General features: G+C 42.3%; 1 protein-coding gene across 2 annotated transcripts in view; it reads right to left on the bottom strand.

Moving 5' to 3' along the window:
- The window catches only part of ADAMTS17 (ADAM metallopeptidase with thrombospondin type 1 motif 17), a 171,448-nt gene that overhangs the window by 103,293 nt on the left and 50,662 nt on the right, over positions 1-17,493 (bottom strand). For both annotated transcript variants that reach the window (XM_061446696.1, XM_061446697.1), the window contains exon 8: positions 3,239-3,344. In XM_061446696.1, coding sequence (XP_061302680.1) covers positions 3,239-3,344 — 106 coding nt within the window. The remainder of the gene's footprint in view (positions 1-3,238; positions 3,345-17,493) is intronic.

The following is a 17,493-nucleotide window of genomic DNA, read 5'->3' as shown; positions in this document are numbered from 1 at the left end:
AACAGTAAGGCATTTTCAGCTCTTAGTGATGGAGTTGCCCTGCTAGTCTGAGGAAAGATAAAGTTAGAAGGAGGTCAGCATGTTAAGCTGTTTATAATACGAAGACCTCGGATTTACACATTTTAAGACTTCAGGGACCACCGTGATCTCTGTGTGTACGTCAGAACACAGTACTGCACCAGTAGCCCCTAGATATAAACCAATTAACTGTGGTTACATTAAAGTGCATTTAAAAGACATCCACTACTGACCATGCTGAATGAAGGAACAAGGTTTGCTGAGGGTCCTGTCTTGTATGGTAAGGAGTTTATGATTTGCAGCCTCATCACATATTAAGTATCCTCTATCCTGCCTGTTACCTTTCTGTAACAGCAAAATCCTTCTCTTGGACTCCCTGTGGGAAAAGTGGCATCTAAATACAACTGGATGCTCCCTTTGTGTCCATGGACCAAAATTATCACTCCAGATTTGAAGATACAAATACAAAAGATAAAAGTGATATCATTCACCCCATCATCAAGCTACAACTCTATAGGTTAAACCTAAAGATGAACTTTCATAGGAGCTATAAGGACCACCCTAATGGGCTTATTTCATGATGTCTCCATGTTTTCACAGTGCAGCTGTCCGCAATAGTGTTTCCTGCAGCGAGTCCAAATGACATTCGTGGCAGATTAGGAATCTGACACACCAATTCATAATCCATTCACTTTTTCCAAAGCCTACATCACAAACTATCTGTGGATGCCAAGATGGGCTTGTGATCTCCACAGACATTTGTTAGTCTTAGGGCAAGAAGTAATAAATCTCAGCTTTTCTGCAGGAAATCAGCCTTCAATAATGCTCACAATTATGGGTCTCCAAAATGGATAATTTTGCCAATATAGACGTAAGTTTTGGTTAGGCTTTTTCCTTTTTAATTAAAAAACTTGTGCTTAGTTTTCCTTGAGTTTCATTTTTAAGCCTGCAGCTCATGTCAACTTCATCTTTGTCTCTGCAATGGGTTTTCCTTACATTTCACTTAAAAAAATACCAGTTTTGTAGGTGAAGTCTGAAAACAATCCTTTCACTGGCACAAGACAGGCTGAAATAGGAGTGCTCAGAGCACCCTGTTGTGCTTCAAAACCAGAAGAATAAGGAGTGGGCTGACACCTGGAAAGGTAAATGAAAAGACTCCTGTTGACTTCAAGGCCAGAAGGGCACCAGTATACTGTCCAGATGTTGAACTATAGTAACTAGACCACTGGGGAATGACAGTATAGAGGGATGATTCCAATGCTCAGGTTGGGTGCTGAGTGAGAGGTGGTATTTTTTCTCCCATTTCTGCTCATGAGGCAGCTCTGTTGGAAAACGCAGTCTCCTTCGTCATTTGCACTCCTTCACCTGCAATCTTCATGTAAGCACTCCAACTCTCCCCACAGTGGGATCTATGCCTTTCCTGAAGCAGAAGATTCTCTGCACAATAGCACGTTCACTGTCTAAATTCTCCAGGGTACTGAACTCAAGCCACCCTCTGTCACCTCCTTTAGACATCTCACCTTGTGAAATAGTTTTCCAAGATGGAGGCAAAGAAAGAAACCAGCAGAGAAAGGACATGATGGTCTTACCACCAAAACTGCGCTAAGAAAATGGAGTTTGCTATTTTCTGCACAGATGGAGAGCTGTATCCAAGAGCATTACATCCCCTTATTTATGCCGTGGATTTCTTGCAAGACAGTATTAGAAGGCAACTTGACAACTCTGCTGAGAAACTTGGCAAACACCATGGCAGGCCAGGCTCTCTCTTTTACACAGCTGCATTTTCTGCAGCTCAAGTATTTTTCCCCTCTTGCTGTTTGCCCATCCAAAGATGAGTGCTGAATTTCCCTTAACATTACCCACAGGTTAATTTGTTATTAAGTTTAGGCTCAGTTTAACATCTTGGCATGCAATTTAAATAAAACCAAAACCAAATGTCCTTCATTTCTACTGAAACCACCCTCGGTTTGGCTCAGATGCCTTTGGTGTCACTGAAGGGTAAACAGGAGATTCAGTTTTGTCTTGTCATTTTTGGTAGTAACCTAAATATCCTCTGTGTAACTTTGAAACACACTGCCATGAAATAATTATTTGTTATGGAATGAGACTGGCCAGAATCTGAACACAATACATTAGCCCTGACTTCGCTGTCAAGTACTTGTTACTGTAGGAAAGGAAGATACAACAGACACATAAAGTGTAGGAATCCAAAAGGGTGCAGCCAAAACTTAAGCACAACTTCGTACTAAAGGAACAATGGTGGGATTTCCCACCTTCCATCCAGAGAGACTAAAGGAAGGAGTACCAGAAAATCCCATAGGTAGAGCCCTTGCCCCGGTATAAATCTGTTCCTGGTCTAATTCTACACTTTCCATAGTCCAACTGTGACACAGTGCAACCAGACTGATGTCAATGAAAAGGGCAAAAAGCTCATAAGTAGTATGAATAACTGCACATTACACTTAGCCTGGAAAGCAGTTCATGTGGATGCTGACCACTGAGTTAACCCATTAACTGCACTAAGATGATGATGCGTATGACTCTTCAAGTCAGTTTTGTTTTCTTCTATGCAGGGGATATTTACAGCTTTAAGAAATTGTCAAAGTCACCTGCAGAAAGTAACCGGTCATCTCATTCTGCATATCTCTGCCTGGCTAGGAACTGTCACGCTCTTTGCTGCTTCAAAGTCGGTGTTCAAAGTGTGTTAGTTTTATGATTTCTTTCTGTTGATCAAAAAATACTGCTTAAGGGAATTTCCAAAATACTGAGGCTTACAATTTCATCCACAGTAGATTACTTCACATGCAAAGCTGAAACCATTACCGAAGTATTTAACTATTAAAACACTTGACATGGACATCTGAACTTCAGAGGAAATTTAGCAAGTTCAAAGATGTTGATGCTGTTTTTGTGGACCTATTCTACAGTGTAAACGAAAGCAGGATTTGTCTCTAGCTACCATCAATCATTCAAGAGAATGAAGCCTTTTTGTGCTCAAAATCAAAACATAGAATGGAAAACAGGGGAAGATCAAATAGAAAGATTTATGTATGTTGAAATGAATATTTGCATAAGACTCCTAAAAATTTAGTTATTTAGCAATCTGCAAGATTCATGAAATAACAAACATGCCGCACTCATAATTTCACTTGCAAGGCCTTAAAAAGAAGTATGTTACAGTGGCATAAGCAAAGAAAGAAATAGGAGGACAAGTTCTTACTTGTGCCCAAGTTCATGCGCAATTGTAAATGCCAGGTTGAGACCGTTGTCTTCAGCAAGAACACACTTTCTCTTGGCACTGCAGACACCTCCCAGGTAGGCAATTCCTGCAACACAAACACAGAGAATGTTCCCATCAGAATCAGTGAAACAGCTCATTCGCTCACACGTTCAGCAGTAACTGTACCAAAACGATACAAACTACAACCAATATAAAACATATTAGAGCAGTTTACACACAAAATCCTTTGAGTGTCTTTTCATCATCCTATTGAAAAATCAGTCTAGGATTTTGTCAGATAGGAAACAAGTGAAATACAAGAGGAAACAGATTTCGCTGTCTCAAAAATATATTTCACTGAATAAAATATTCATCTATTTATTCACACCACATACTACAGTGTTAGAAGATGGAGTGAAGTAGCATCAACAAGCATTTAAATGGAGGAATTCTGATTTTCAGAATGAAGTTGAGGAGAGGTAACAACAAAAAGCAGAGACTTTCTGAAGGATCTTACATTTCCCTTTATTTTCCTACTTGGAGAAAGCAAGAGTGGCAGAGCTGGAAAAGCTGGCAAACTCCTGGTGGTGAGTCACAGAGCCAATGGAGGTGGCAGGAGTCTCCTATGACTTAGTGGAATTTCGGATTTGATCCCTTGGACAACTGCACAATACTGTCTAGGCCTGTTTGTGTGGGCACCACAAATGGTTGTAGGCTGAAGTGAAAAAGGAATCCAGAAGTCATGGCATGAAACTTCAGCTATGGAAAAGCAATAGTCCTCATATGCCCTTCCTGCATCCAGACAACAAATTGCAGTTGTACTTGGAAATGTTGTGACAGCATCACAGGCCATGCACAGGACTATTTCCTGATGCAATTTTGTTTCATCTGCCACCTAGAAACCACAGTTAAGCCTTTGGGAGTCATGCACAAAGGTTAAAAGACAGAGATTGAGGATGGCTCTATTTGTATAAGCCCTCCATGGCTACTCGAGCACCTCTCCTACACTTCAAGGGTGCCTACAAAACGAGATTTCCAGACAGCACACAGTACCCTAACGCCGAGTTCATCCTTCTGATAACTTTCATAAAGTGAGGCCAAGTTGATGTTTGCTGTCACCTGCAGATAGGAGGGAGCAAAATTCCCATGACTGGGAGATGGGGTGTAGCAAAAGTCTAGAGTTCTGCCAAGATACTAAAAGAGGTTAAATATCAATTAAAATTTCAAATACATGACTTCAAATAGTGATTCTTCTGAAGTCTGTCTTCAGTGGTTCTAATCCCCACTGAAACTCGCTGGCAATAACACTGCTCTGTGCCAAAAGCCTCATTTTTCAAAGGTGGGAAACGAATGATTGAGATTTCGTACAACCATCAGTGGCTGAAAAAGAAGTGACTGTGGCTCACACAGAGTCACCTTATATTTATCAGTTATTTTCAACGCTTAGTGTGGATCCTGTGTGGCCATTATAATATTTGCAGTGACCAATTTAAAAATGTAGACATCTAAAATTTGTTTATTATTACAATTATTAAAGACTCCTGTGGGGCCCAGGGAATCAGACAATAGAGGAACAGAAATGGCCTGGGCAGGGAAACTCAGAATCCTAAAGAGCAGAGAGCACAAAGCCTTGCAGTGCATGAAATGAGCTCCTGAAGAAGTCCAGCTCATGCACTGCTGAGTGCTTATTAATCAGAGTCATTCTGGAGCAGTCAGCCAGTTATAACAATGGTTAGAACAGTTTAAGCCTCAAAAAGCTCACCTCAAAAATGGGTTTGAAATATATATATATATTTTCTATTAAACTATTTCTTTAAGACTATAATTTTCTTTTGGACCAATAATTTTACCGTTACTTTTTTCATTAGAGCATAAACAGCAAATGTGCTCTTGATCTGCAAACATAATGCAGTTCTTTAGTAAAACTATCTGAACCATTAAGATAAATGCAACTTTTTGTAACCCAATACAATGATTCATATACTTTATATGCAGATACACCTTTAACTGGCAGTGACTGTAGTTCAGTGCCTGGGTAGCTGCATTAATATGATTTATTTTGTTGTGGGGATGAATGGAAACTGCTGTTTGCGTCTTAAAATTCCAGATTTTTATCTGAGCCTTTCAAGTCTGCAGAACTGGAATAGAATCGTCATGAATTCAGACACATTTGGGAAAATCCTGGCATGCCGTGGGTCTACCAGGCTGGGAATAATGCAAGAGGAACTTCTCTCATTTGGTAATTTTGCTTCTGGCCCTGTCTGGGGGACAGGTGTGTGAACATGAAAAATAGGGAAGAAAGCTGAACTGGCCTTTTTGGATTGTTTGATTTTCAAACACCCCACGCTCCTTTGCTCAAGCAATTACACAGACAGGGGCTTTCTTTAGGGTAAAACAAGTCCTTATCTTTCCAGATACACTACTTGCTGCCAGCAATTCCCACAAATAGACTTTTAATATCAAAGAAGATGAAGCAGGAGCATCAACGGCAGAGGGACAAGAAAGCTATTTACTATTTTTACTATGACCAAGGATGAGGGTTTTTTCCTTTTTCTCTTGAGAAATCGTGTAATTACAGCCCATAACTTCTGTGCTTGAACACAGAGCTCTCTGCACTTCCACAGCAAACCTCAGCACACAGGCAACTGTGGAAACTCCCGTTTATCCAAAAAGTTGTCATACATAAACAGTTCGCAGCTGCTGGCCTCAGCTAATGAGCCCTCCACAGCAATATCTCTAAGGGGAATGATTACATTCATCCTACCAGCTCAGTTAGGCATTAGGATATTACATACTTGCCACAATGATAGCCAAAGCTGGAAAAAGACAAATTCTGGTGCGTGGGTTTACATTTTATCCTATTCAAAACACCCAGGGCTTCCTTCTGATGGCTGTGGAATATTCACTCAGCAAGTGGTTTGTCCAGGTACTCCAGCTTTCAACTCTCTAATGTCTTGTTTTCATTGCACTCCTAATACTTTAATCTCTTCTTTTGCCAACCACCTCTGGATACAGAACTTTTACTTGATTAAAACTTGGCTAGCTTTCCTCTTCTCAATGTATTCGCTGTTGGGAAGGGAGCCAGACTTGAAGTCCTGAAGTCTGCTTGGCACAGATGGAGACTCACTGCATATCCACATGCACAGAGCAAACCTCCCATTCCCCACCATTACTAGTTTGGGGTTGAGCTGATGTTTTTCTCATCCTCCCACGATTTTCAATTTGTGCAGCTCACACATTGCCATCAATTACACTCTTGTAGCCTCTCTTAACATCCTACATAAGTGAAATCAGGAAACCCTAGAAGTGATTCATGCTCTGTCTTTCCGTTTGATGGCAATGATATGTTTGACAGAGATGCCCTGCCTGTATTTACACATCAAGTCAGTCACCAAGGGAATCTTTCAGTGCTTATGATCTGTAAAGAGGAAAAATACTTTTCCTTTCTAGAAAGCTTACATATAAAAGGTTCCAATTTTTTAAAGAAAAAATAACATTAAGAAAAATACCCACTAAACTGCCTCCAAGGTAGATAATAACACAATCCCTGTTCTACAGCTGAATAAACAGAGGTCCCAAGAAGTCAGCAGGATCCAGATAAAAAGAACACCATTCATGGAAGGGCCCTCTCCAGCATGTTTAGCATGGAGAGGCTGAGGTTGTTACCATCACCGTCCTACTGAGCCTCCAGTTCCAAGTTTGGTTTTCAGGGGTCATCCAGAAGAAGCTAACAGGGTGAGCTGTTCCTTCATTTTATGAGAAGGTGGTAATTCAAAGCCAGACATGCAATTTTAGTAGCACAGATTAATTTGGCTTAATGCTGGATAGTCATCTAGATGCCAATTTCTGTTAATCTTGCAGTAACATCATGGTTTCCATTCGAGTTTAATATTTGCATATGGAAACAGTTTTCCTTAGCAATAATTTTCGTTGTTGCCGTATTTATTGAAAACCACGCTGGAAACAATACATTCATTCTGAATCAACAAGTGCAGGAATTACAGTACAAGCATTCAGTGCACGAGACACAGCTACAGGCAGGTATGAAGATACGTTAACAACCAGGCCAAGTGTTGTACCCAGTGCAAGTCACAGTATTTTGAACTCATGTATTTGTATAGGAAGAGCTTCTGATGCCACAGACCCACTGATGGAACAGGATCCCAGGCACTGCAAGAAGTCAGCCACAGCCTGTGTCAAATAGGCCTCCCCATAAGTAAGCCTTTACCATTGAAGGGAATGTGAAATATGAAATAAGCTCAATCTCTATGTACCCAAGAATTCTACACTGACAACAGGGACAGTGTTTTTCCTCTGTCTGTACTTAATCAAAATGCAGAGAATATTAACCTCTCTCATTCTCTTCATGCCATGCAAGAGACAAAAATGAGTCCAGGGAAATAATCAGTCCACAATTCACTTGTCCTTGTTGAGTGGCAGCACATCCACTCCCTGCTGAGGGCTTAAATCCCCTGCAGGGTGGGAGGTGGTTGAAACCGTATCAAGGAAACAAAGCAGCAGAGGACTGGTCCAAATACAACTCTCTGTGCAGGACTGGGTAGGCACTAGCTCACAGGGGAAAAGCTGAAGTCAAAGTCCTCAAAAGGAGTTTATAGAATTTAAGCTGGAATACCATCCAGGCAGGTGTGCTGCTCCCCTAATTTTACCTGGTGGAAAAAAGGAGCGGAAGTACTGATTACTTTAAGCATTGCTAAACCCATGCCATTTCTGCAGGCAGAAGATGATCTGTATTCCTTGGAATCCCAAGAAACCTCTAGCTAAGGGAACCTGAGGTTCAACTCCTCCAACTTTACAGCACATATTTGTTTTCACTGAGAAACTAGCAAGTGCTACACCAACTTTACAGCCAAGCAAGCTAGGAACATTCAAATAACTGGTGAGATCACACAAGCAGCCACCTGACTTCCTGTACCCAGCCAACTTGTTGCAAAAGCACCCGTCATCACCATCCCCTTCTGACTTTGGGGAATTTACCTTATCCCAGATTTCAACATAACCTCTACAAAACTCTGTTCCTTGCCTCCAAACAGCAGGGCCTGCAGAGATGCAGCATGCTTTCCCAGAACTCGGTGAGCTCTGTGGCTGGACTCCTCCCCTGCGGGACTGACTGCTGTCCCGTAGTGCCCCATAAAATCTCTTCCTCCTTGTAAGTCCACAAGCACTGCCACTTCCAGTATACACAACTGCTGTCAGAATCCCAAAAGCCCAGCAAGAAAAATAAATAGCTGAAACACAAAGAGTGCTTTCTGAGCCTCTTGATTTTCATTACACATACCCCCAAAGCCTAACAAATAAAAATCTCTCCCTGGTATTCACAATACTGTGATGTTTCTAGAGCTGATAATGTAACACTCCTCAGAACACAAGGTCCCAGTACCACAAAGGAAGGAACCACACAATACCTTTCATAGGGGATACTTTTGTGACTGCTGGGAATACTTTAAGATACTTGGTACTGAAAACTTGCTGTGGTGCCCAAGAGTCCAGCAACTGGCCCTGGATAACATTTCACAAGAGCAAGGCTCTCACTGTGAGAGCCAGATTCAACCATGTGCCTCACTCTGTGTGCAATGACTGTGATTCATGGCAGATAACACCCAGATCTTGGCCATGGCACCACCGAAGCTCAGTAGAAATCAGCTGACTCTTGCAGCCCACACTGCATTCTGTGCAGGAATGTGTTGCCCCCATTTTCAGACAGATTAGCTGACACCTACCCAGGGTTTGTCCATGCAAGCTGCCTTACTTTGTGTACCTTTCTGATTTTGTGAGGCTAGACCTCTTCATGTCTGCAAACCTGTAAAGAACACAGGATTCCGCAAATCATTAGACCTTAAGGGAGCACTTTTGCTATCTTCTTTTTCTCTTTGTTTAATTACCCTGCAGGACAGCAATTAATAGAACATGTGGAATCCCCTCCCCAGCACAGCCAGCTCTCAGCTTTAGCTTTCATTCGTTCTGTGGGGCTTTTATGTTCCCTGGGAACCCTCCTGTGGTTTTCTAAGTTTAATGGATGAATCATTTATCTGCTCCTTTACTAACTTGCCCACACACAGACATTCCCCACAATGTCAAGAGCCTTATTCTAATGCTACTTGCATTGGATTCACACTGCGTTAATTCTCTCATTTAAGCAGAGCCTTTCCCAGTGTACAGGCGGCTGCCCAGACAGTTGAAAAGCCTAAGAGATCAAGACCTCTCATGTCTCAACGGATAATTGTCACCCAAGCTAGTAAAAGGTCGCTTCAGATACCAAATGCATTGACTTGAAGAGAGCAGACAGATTTTCTAACACCTTTTTGACCTAGAAGAGGCTTTAACCAAGGCATATAAAGACACATCAGACAGGCTGTTAGCACTGTGTTGTGCCAGCAAAGACCAGACAACCTTCAGAAACCCTCAGAGGTTTGACATGGGCATCTTTGAAAATGACATTCCAATTTCATTCACCAAGGATCTGTGATCACGAGCATGAGCATTCACCACACTGACCATACCTGAGGAGGGGCACAGCGTTCACAGTAATGAAAGCAAGCTGGAAACAAGCATACTGGATAGCCTCATCAAGGAGATATCCATCTGGAGTGACACGGGTATCATTGATCTTGCCTTGGAGCAAGGGAATGCATTAAAAGACCACCTGAAGTACTTTCTGGCCCTGATTTTCTAAGCTTTTATGATAAAGCACTGGGATCTAAGACCTCAGCAAAGAAGAAGATAAAAAGAAATACCCTGTTTATTTGACATCTGCTCTTTGTTCAGCATGACATCCTTTATGCCATTAACATGGCTCCTCCCTTTCAGCAAACCACTGCTTCCCTAGATGACAGCACATTAATAAATCCTCTCCATCTAATGTGACATGAGGAGTGGCTTAATTAACTGGAGCAGAGGAAGCAGGGTATCAGCTACATGTTTACTTTACTTTGATATGCTAACAGCCACATTCCAAAGAGCTTCTCCTGCACACTCCCCAGCGACAGGAGCTCCGGCTGCTGCTGAATGCAGATCTCAAACAGGCAAAAAACCAGCTCCTTTCTGCATTCCTACTTCTCTAGCTAAAGATGAAGTTGGGATATTTAGTCCAAATCAAACCACCATTCCCAAATGTAGATTCCCAAACTCTGGCAGCTAATACACCATCTGTTTAAAGACATCATTCCACAGTGCTCATGCACACACATGGAAATACATAGGCTTAATTACTCAAAGTAAGATATATTGGAACAGCTGGACTCCAATTAAGAGGAAAAACAGGGGAAGAAGTAGGTGGATATGAGAGGAGGACTCCAGTTGGGCAGGGACTGATGGACTGGATGAGTCAATACATAGTGCTGGGAAGCATACAGAAGTCTGGCATAATTCAAATTTAGTGAACAAAGGAGAAAGGTGGGAAGGTAATAGGGAATGAGAAGAGATTTGGACAGAAACGTAGCAAATGGAGATAATATGAGTTATCCAGAAGCCTTCAAAAACCAGGACTTTGATCTCATAAGCAGCAGGGAGTCACTTCTGTGGGATGCAGGGGTCAAGGAGGGCAAGAGATAAGATCAGAAGGGAAGATGAGCTCTCTGGGAACTTCTGTGTGTACATATTGCTGGAGAGAAATGGATCTACAGCCCTGGGTCATATGTCTCTGGCACCATGGGTTCACTTGAGGAAAGGTAAGAACTGTGCATGGAAGAATTCAGGCAGGGAGACCTATGCCTTAGTGTGGGAAAAATGGCACTTAGTCTAAGGAAAGAACAGCTGTTGGAAGTGGCATAGGAACAAGCAATGGATCAGTGGGAAGAAAGAGAGGCATAGGGGAAAAGGTTGCTCAAGAGTATCTTACACCAAAAAAGGAATCAGATCCAGCACCAGTCAGGAGAGATCTGATGCTTTTGAAAGAATACGGGAACATGTGACTGTGAACTCAAAGAAAACACCACCAGCAACTGTGAAACCAAACTGTAAATCAGGATTTGGATTCCAGCCCTTGAAAGTCACCTCTGCCTGGGGCTCAAAGGCATTTGGATTTGAATGCCTTCTCTTGGCTTCACTTTGTTAAGTGGATGTAAACTGCAGAGCAGAGATTAACCTGCTGATCCTTCCTACAAACTGCTGTAGAACGAAGCAGGATCTTCCCTTCTCACCTGCATGCAAACATTGGAATGACAATATGCAAAAGGCAACCTACCAAGGTGACAAGACAACTCAGCACTGTATCAGGCCTTGCGGAGCTGTGTGAATAACTGTCTGCCACTTCAGTGGCTGAAGCAGACACCGGTTAGAAATGAATCCACATTTCTCATCTGCTGCATGGTCTGACAAGAGGACAGAGCTCCACCTACTTCCCTCCTTAAACAACCTTCATGAACCTCACCCTTCACTTTCTGCTATTAAAAATCACAATTGTTTCAACATTTCAGTATTTTCATTTTGACCTGTCATGTTCTCAGGGTAAGTTTCCATCTGCAGTTATAATCTTCCAACAAATGGAAAAACCACCCTGGCATGGCCTGCAATAGCTGCAGGTTTGCAAACTAGGGTTCTAAAACCACCTCTGAGGCTATTTTCATCTTGCTTTTTCAAATCAGTTCTGTGAATTCCAGTTCTGAGTTTGTCAGCTTGTCCCTGCGACTCGTCTGAGCCATCTGCTTCAGAGGGCCTGAGTTCAGAGAGAATGAAGAAAAAGATAAAATCAGAGCTTTTAATGAGCCTGCTAAACAATGAGGAACATGGAATTCAGCAGCAGGGATCCCAGAGCCTTCAAATTCCTCAGTATCTCCCTTCCAGAATGAAGAGACAAGGTCAGACTTGGCAATAAATCAGAAACAATATTTGGAGTCTCTGCAGCAAACAGCATCTGCTTTAAGAGCTAACAGTCAGGGTCCAGCATTTGGTTCCAGTTTTTCTTTCTCTTAACTGCAAGCACTAAGAAACTCACGAAGCTATTAAAATAAATGAAAAGATTCTTTTAAGAGTTTCAAGGGCTTTCCTGAGCCGTGCCTATCTCAGCCTGCTGTGGTGTTGGTTGGGAGGTGGATTCACGAGCAAGGATCAGTCCTGCAAGCCTTAAACAGCATTCAGCAATGTATGATGAACAATGTTTCAGTGTCTGGAGAGCTTCAGAGCAGGCTGCTGAAGCGGACAGCTCTGGAGATGGCTGAGCACCTGTGCTGCTGATGAATGGCATTCTTCCACGGCTCTCCACTACATTCTTTCCATGTTCTTAAAGAATGACTAAGCAATTGTTACTCTCAAAACCTGAATGAATCTATACTTTTGAACCATGTTAATATTGAAAGTGTATTTTTAGGCGCTGTATGCGTGTCAAGCTGTTCTCCTGGCAACACAAGAGCAGCTCAGGCGACCAGCAGTGCAGGCCAGCAGAACGGCATGATTCACAGGAATCAAACTCTGACCAGATGCTTCTCCAGATTGCTTCTGTGATACTTCTCAATTACAGCTCCTACATCCTGACTTACAGGGCTGTCTAAGCTCCTGGCTTCACTTTGTCAAGCTGCCAGTCCACATGTGCACTGATAAACTTATTTAGTGATTCTTGGTGTAGTCCTCCTGCTTTAATTCTTTGCAGAGTGCTGATTTAACCTCACAGCCTTCTTGACTTGACAAAACCAATGAGCCTGGGGTTTGTGCCTGAGAACATTAATAAGGTTGAGCTGCTGTTAAAGTCTGTGCTTGGGTTGAAAAGCTTGTACCATGTAAGAGAATGAAGCCAGTCTCCAGTACCTAAGCACTGGATAATACCTCTGCTGCGAGGGTTAGGGGGTGAAAATGATCCTTCCTTGTTGGTGGCCAGGAAGAGGAGACAGACTGCCATGGCTCCGCTTCTCTCCACACACAGTCCCACAGTCAGCACATTTGTTCTGGCAAAGCATGACAGTATGGTGGAAGAGGAGGTGACAACACAAAAATAAACCCTAAACTCACTGCAAGATTAATGGCTTGATCCCCTACACATCTGCGCTTCCACTCGGAGCTTCTGGTTGTCATGGGTTAAGCCCAGCTGGCAACTAAGTACCATGCAAATGGTGCCACACATCAAAGGGTGGACAGACATAAGCACACACACTGAATGCATACATTCACCAAATCAGGTTAAAATGGCTATCGACCTACAGGGCCCTCTTCTGGGTTCCCAAACAGAGCTCAGCATTCCAACTTCCAGCCCACAGGAAGGGAAGGACCCACACGGTGCTTTATGCAGACATAAACATATCACAGCATCAGCCTGACACAAGTAATGGCTAATTTCAGAGGTAATAGAGCTGGAGATATTTCAGTATGTCCTGAATCTACTTTCTCAAGTGCCTCTTTCTCTAGATTACTCTAAAATAAAATGTCACCTTTAAAGTAACACAAGCTGGAGAGAACTTTTCCCTATGAAAAAGACCAGCACGAGCTTTTCTCACACTCAATAAAAAGAAATCTCTCAAGTTCAGACTCGAGCTCCTGTGAAAGAAAACACAGATTTGGATGAATACCGCTCAGCCCCTTGCAGTGATTGACAGCAGACAGAAGAGTCCGTGGTGCCTCACAGACACAAGTCAAGGCACAGTCCCAGTCCTGAGGCCTTTATCATCCGAATTCAGAAATTAAAGCATGAGAGGCTCACAGTGGGGGCTGCACCTGCAGGCAGCACTAAACAAACTTACTGTCACAGTGTCCTGCAGAAACCAGTGGGACATTTTCATGCACACACGTTCACGTTATTTCTCCAGGCCTTTATGCTAAAGTATCAGGACCAGCAAGGGGAGAACTGCCTCTTCCAGCCTCATGTGCCTCTAAGAACACCTCTGGGAAGTACAGAAGCTCATATATACTTGTACATTTCCAGTTCTGAATCGAATCTGTGTGTCCCTCATTGAGGTTTTCTCAGCTGCCAAACCCCACTCAGTGAGCGGCTCATGGAGAGGCTTTGCAAGGGGAGCAGCTGTACTTCCCAGCTATGCAGATGGGGTATTTTGGTTCAAGCCTGCTGTGGTGCTCAGTGGCAGTGGCCTCCTGTCAGCTGCCACATAATGAGCTGTGTTTCCCAACAAAGCCACTTGATTAATGAGAACATAAACAGCCTCATGGCATTCCTGGAAATGAAGTTGAATATGTATCACATCCGATCTAATTGCACCAGCTATCATAATCACCATGGCCTTGATCAAAATCTCACTGAAATCAACAGGAGTATTATTACCACTGGCTTTGGAGAAGGCACATTCAACCATTTCCTATCTTCTTTTACTTAGTTCCTAGCCCCAGAAGGATGGTATTCCTCTTTTTCACTTCAGTGTAAAGCCAAAAAGCTTTACTTACCTCAGTGTTAGTCACACTCACAGACAGTGGTGCATGCGTGGGTCCTCTGCATGTGTAAACACACCAGTTCACTGAACGAACATAGACACTACAGTTTTCCCATGTTTGAAAATGCAAGAAGCAACACAGACAAAGATAAAATTAGGAAAGAAAGGGATTGTTCCAAGATACTCAGTCAAAAGTTATCACTTTTATATCTGGCATTCAGGCAAGGAAATCCCAAGGATCCGACCATCACAGCAAACACACCTCTGCGCTGCAGCACAAACTGCAGCAGTCAAGAGCTGGGACCTATCACAGAAAGGACCAAACAGGAGAGAGGTGTAGTGAGGGGATTTCATCCATATCTGGACCCAGATAAGACCAAAGTGGAGATAGTACTTTCTCTCTAACCAACAGAGACAGCTAGAAAAGCAGACAAACTGGAGCACAGATGATAGTTAACATGAGATTATGAGTTTCTTAAACAGCTATAAAATATAAAATCCAAATAAAACTAACTTCAATCTTTTTCTTTTATTTTAAGAACAAAAAGTCTCATTAGACAGATGGACTCATTTCAAAGCATCACATCAACTCTTCAACAAATAAAAACAGCCACCCAGAGTTTCCTAACCTACAGGCCAGTTTTCTTGTACATAACCACAGTGTTTACTATGTTTGTCTACTACAGCACAAATATTGCTGTACATGCCAGAGCTTTATGGATGACATTATTAAAAGCAACAAGCAGATACTCAGCAGAGCATTAGTGTGTACCCATCAGTGTGGTTATGGTCAGGCCTCAGTGCAAACAGATTAGGCAAAATGGCTACACAAATAAGTGTGACACAACCACACAAAACCAACAAATACCTTCAACCTGCTGACTGCTCATGAGCACTAACCAGAGTAGAAACACAAGCCTAATTCCAAGCTAAGCAAACACAGAAATCCTTAGCATTCTGCAAATCGCTGAAAGGGGACAGGAGGAGAAAGGTACTCCATGTGTTGCGTCTAGGATTGAGGGTTTTGGTTATATTTTGTATTTTAAGAAGTTCAACATATTTCTATCAGCTGATCTAACAGGTAAAAAGACCTGCCAATCTAATCCAGACAAATACCTTGCACATTATAGGATTCAGAACCTGAAAATTAAAAGTGTATGTAGCAGAAACCCTGTGCTCTAATAAAGTTCATGGGTTCAAAGGACAGTTTATACACACACACACACACATATATATATATATATATATACACACACACATAAACACCCCTCAATGAGAATCAGGCTAAAATCTGAAGTGTTCAAGGCCAGGTTAGAGAGAGCCTTGGTCAACCTGGTCTAGTGGAAGGTGTCCCTGCCCATGGCAGGGGGTTGGAACTGAATGATCTTAAGGTCCTTTCTAACTCAACCCATTCTAGGATTCTATGATTTCACTATCTCCTGCAGTCACCTACCTTCTAAATTGGCAAGAACTTGATAAGGAAATCCCACTGTTTTCTACAAGACCTGGTCTAATTCAAAGTTCTCTGCAACACATCTACAGGCAGCAATTCTTTTCCAGAATGAGCATTATCAAAAGTTGCATACATTCACATCAATGGATACAGAAAGGCAAACATGTACTCATGCAGAGATATATTCAGATAGCTTTGCATTGATCTAACCAGGAGGCAAAATCAACTGAAGTAAGCCTGCATCCCAACCCAGAGAATCATTTTATCTGGTCAAAATAAGTGACAGCTCAGAGAAAACAAAAAGCTGAAGCATATCAGAGCCACTGCTCACAAATGCCACATTGTATTCACTCGGGGTTAATGAAGATTGGTGAGGTCCTACAAAATCTACATCTTTTACTGTATACCAGCACAGGTATACAGTATTCCTAATGCCTCCTCCCTACCTATGATGTGTAGAAATGCAAAGTCTTATTTTTGGCCTCCTCAGTCAATCCGGCTCTCAAAAGACACAAGCCCAAAGGCAGCCTGTGTTCCCTGCAGCATACTGAATATCAGTACTTTTTCCTACTTAAAGGCAACTGAAACCAATTCTTTCCCATGCTGCATGACCACAGACATCAGACACTAACTCCTGCAATAGCACTCCATCATAAGCTTTTAGAAAAAAACAGGAATGTGAAGCTCACTGCATCTCCCCCTTCTCCTTGTCTGTTCTGGCAGGAAGAGTCTTCAAGAATTCCAACAAGTCACTGAGCCATGATTTTGCTTCCTTTCCTAGAAACCATGCTGGCTTTCTTTTATCTCTTTTTATCTGTTAGGTCTGTTTGCTCACCTCTCCCCGTTTAAGCTTTTCCCCAGAAGTGAGGCTGAAAGAATTGTTCTGGGGTTTCTGGACATTCAACAGAGAAATGTGAATTTGCTGATTCAGCAGGCTCATCCTTAGCTGAGCATTATCTCCATGACAGATGTTTTAAGGTGAGGCCAAAAGATGACCAAAATTACCTCAAAGACATCAATTTTGAGTAAATTATGAAGTCACCATCTTATCTCTGGACACAGTCTCCTGTGGAGTGAAAGAATCAGCTGGGATGGCCGACATGATTACCTATCAAAATTCCAAGGACTTAAACTGACTTTCAATCTACTGAGTGCACTTCATGTAACAAAATCCTTCCAGGACCAGACACCCTGTAAAACAGGCTAGTTATTACACCAGGTCATGGTGCCAGATGGTTAACCAAAGTTGTAGAAAAGGAAGAACCAAAATGAGTATCAGTGCAGGTCAAGCTTCCTTCTTATGGACAGGGACAGGGGGGAGTTTTGTGCATGCTTCCCACTGCTGTTTTCTTGGTTATCACTGGTTAAATCTCATCTTTACAATATTTAAATCTCACTCTCAAAATTGCATTTAGACTTGGCAACTGCAAGACAAAAGAAATGTAAAAGTACAGTAGGCAACTGTCCTTCATTTCCTT

This window comes from Pezoporus flaviventris, unplaced genomic scaffold, assembly GCF_033815535.1.
Source record: "Pezoporus flaviventris isolate CSIRO_AGI_PZ_B2104156 unplaced genomic scaffold, CSIRO_AGI_Pfla_v1 ptg000006l, whole genome shotgun sequence".
NCBI lineage: Eukaryota > Metazoa > Chordata > Aves > Psittaciformes > Psittacidae > Pezoporus > Pezoporus flaviventris.
The sequence above is the reverse complement of the archived record's forward strand: the minus strand, read 5'-3'. Positions and strand labels throughout refer to the sequence as shown.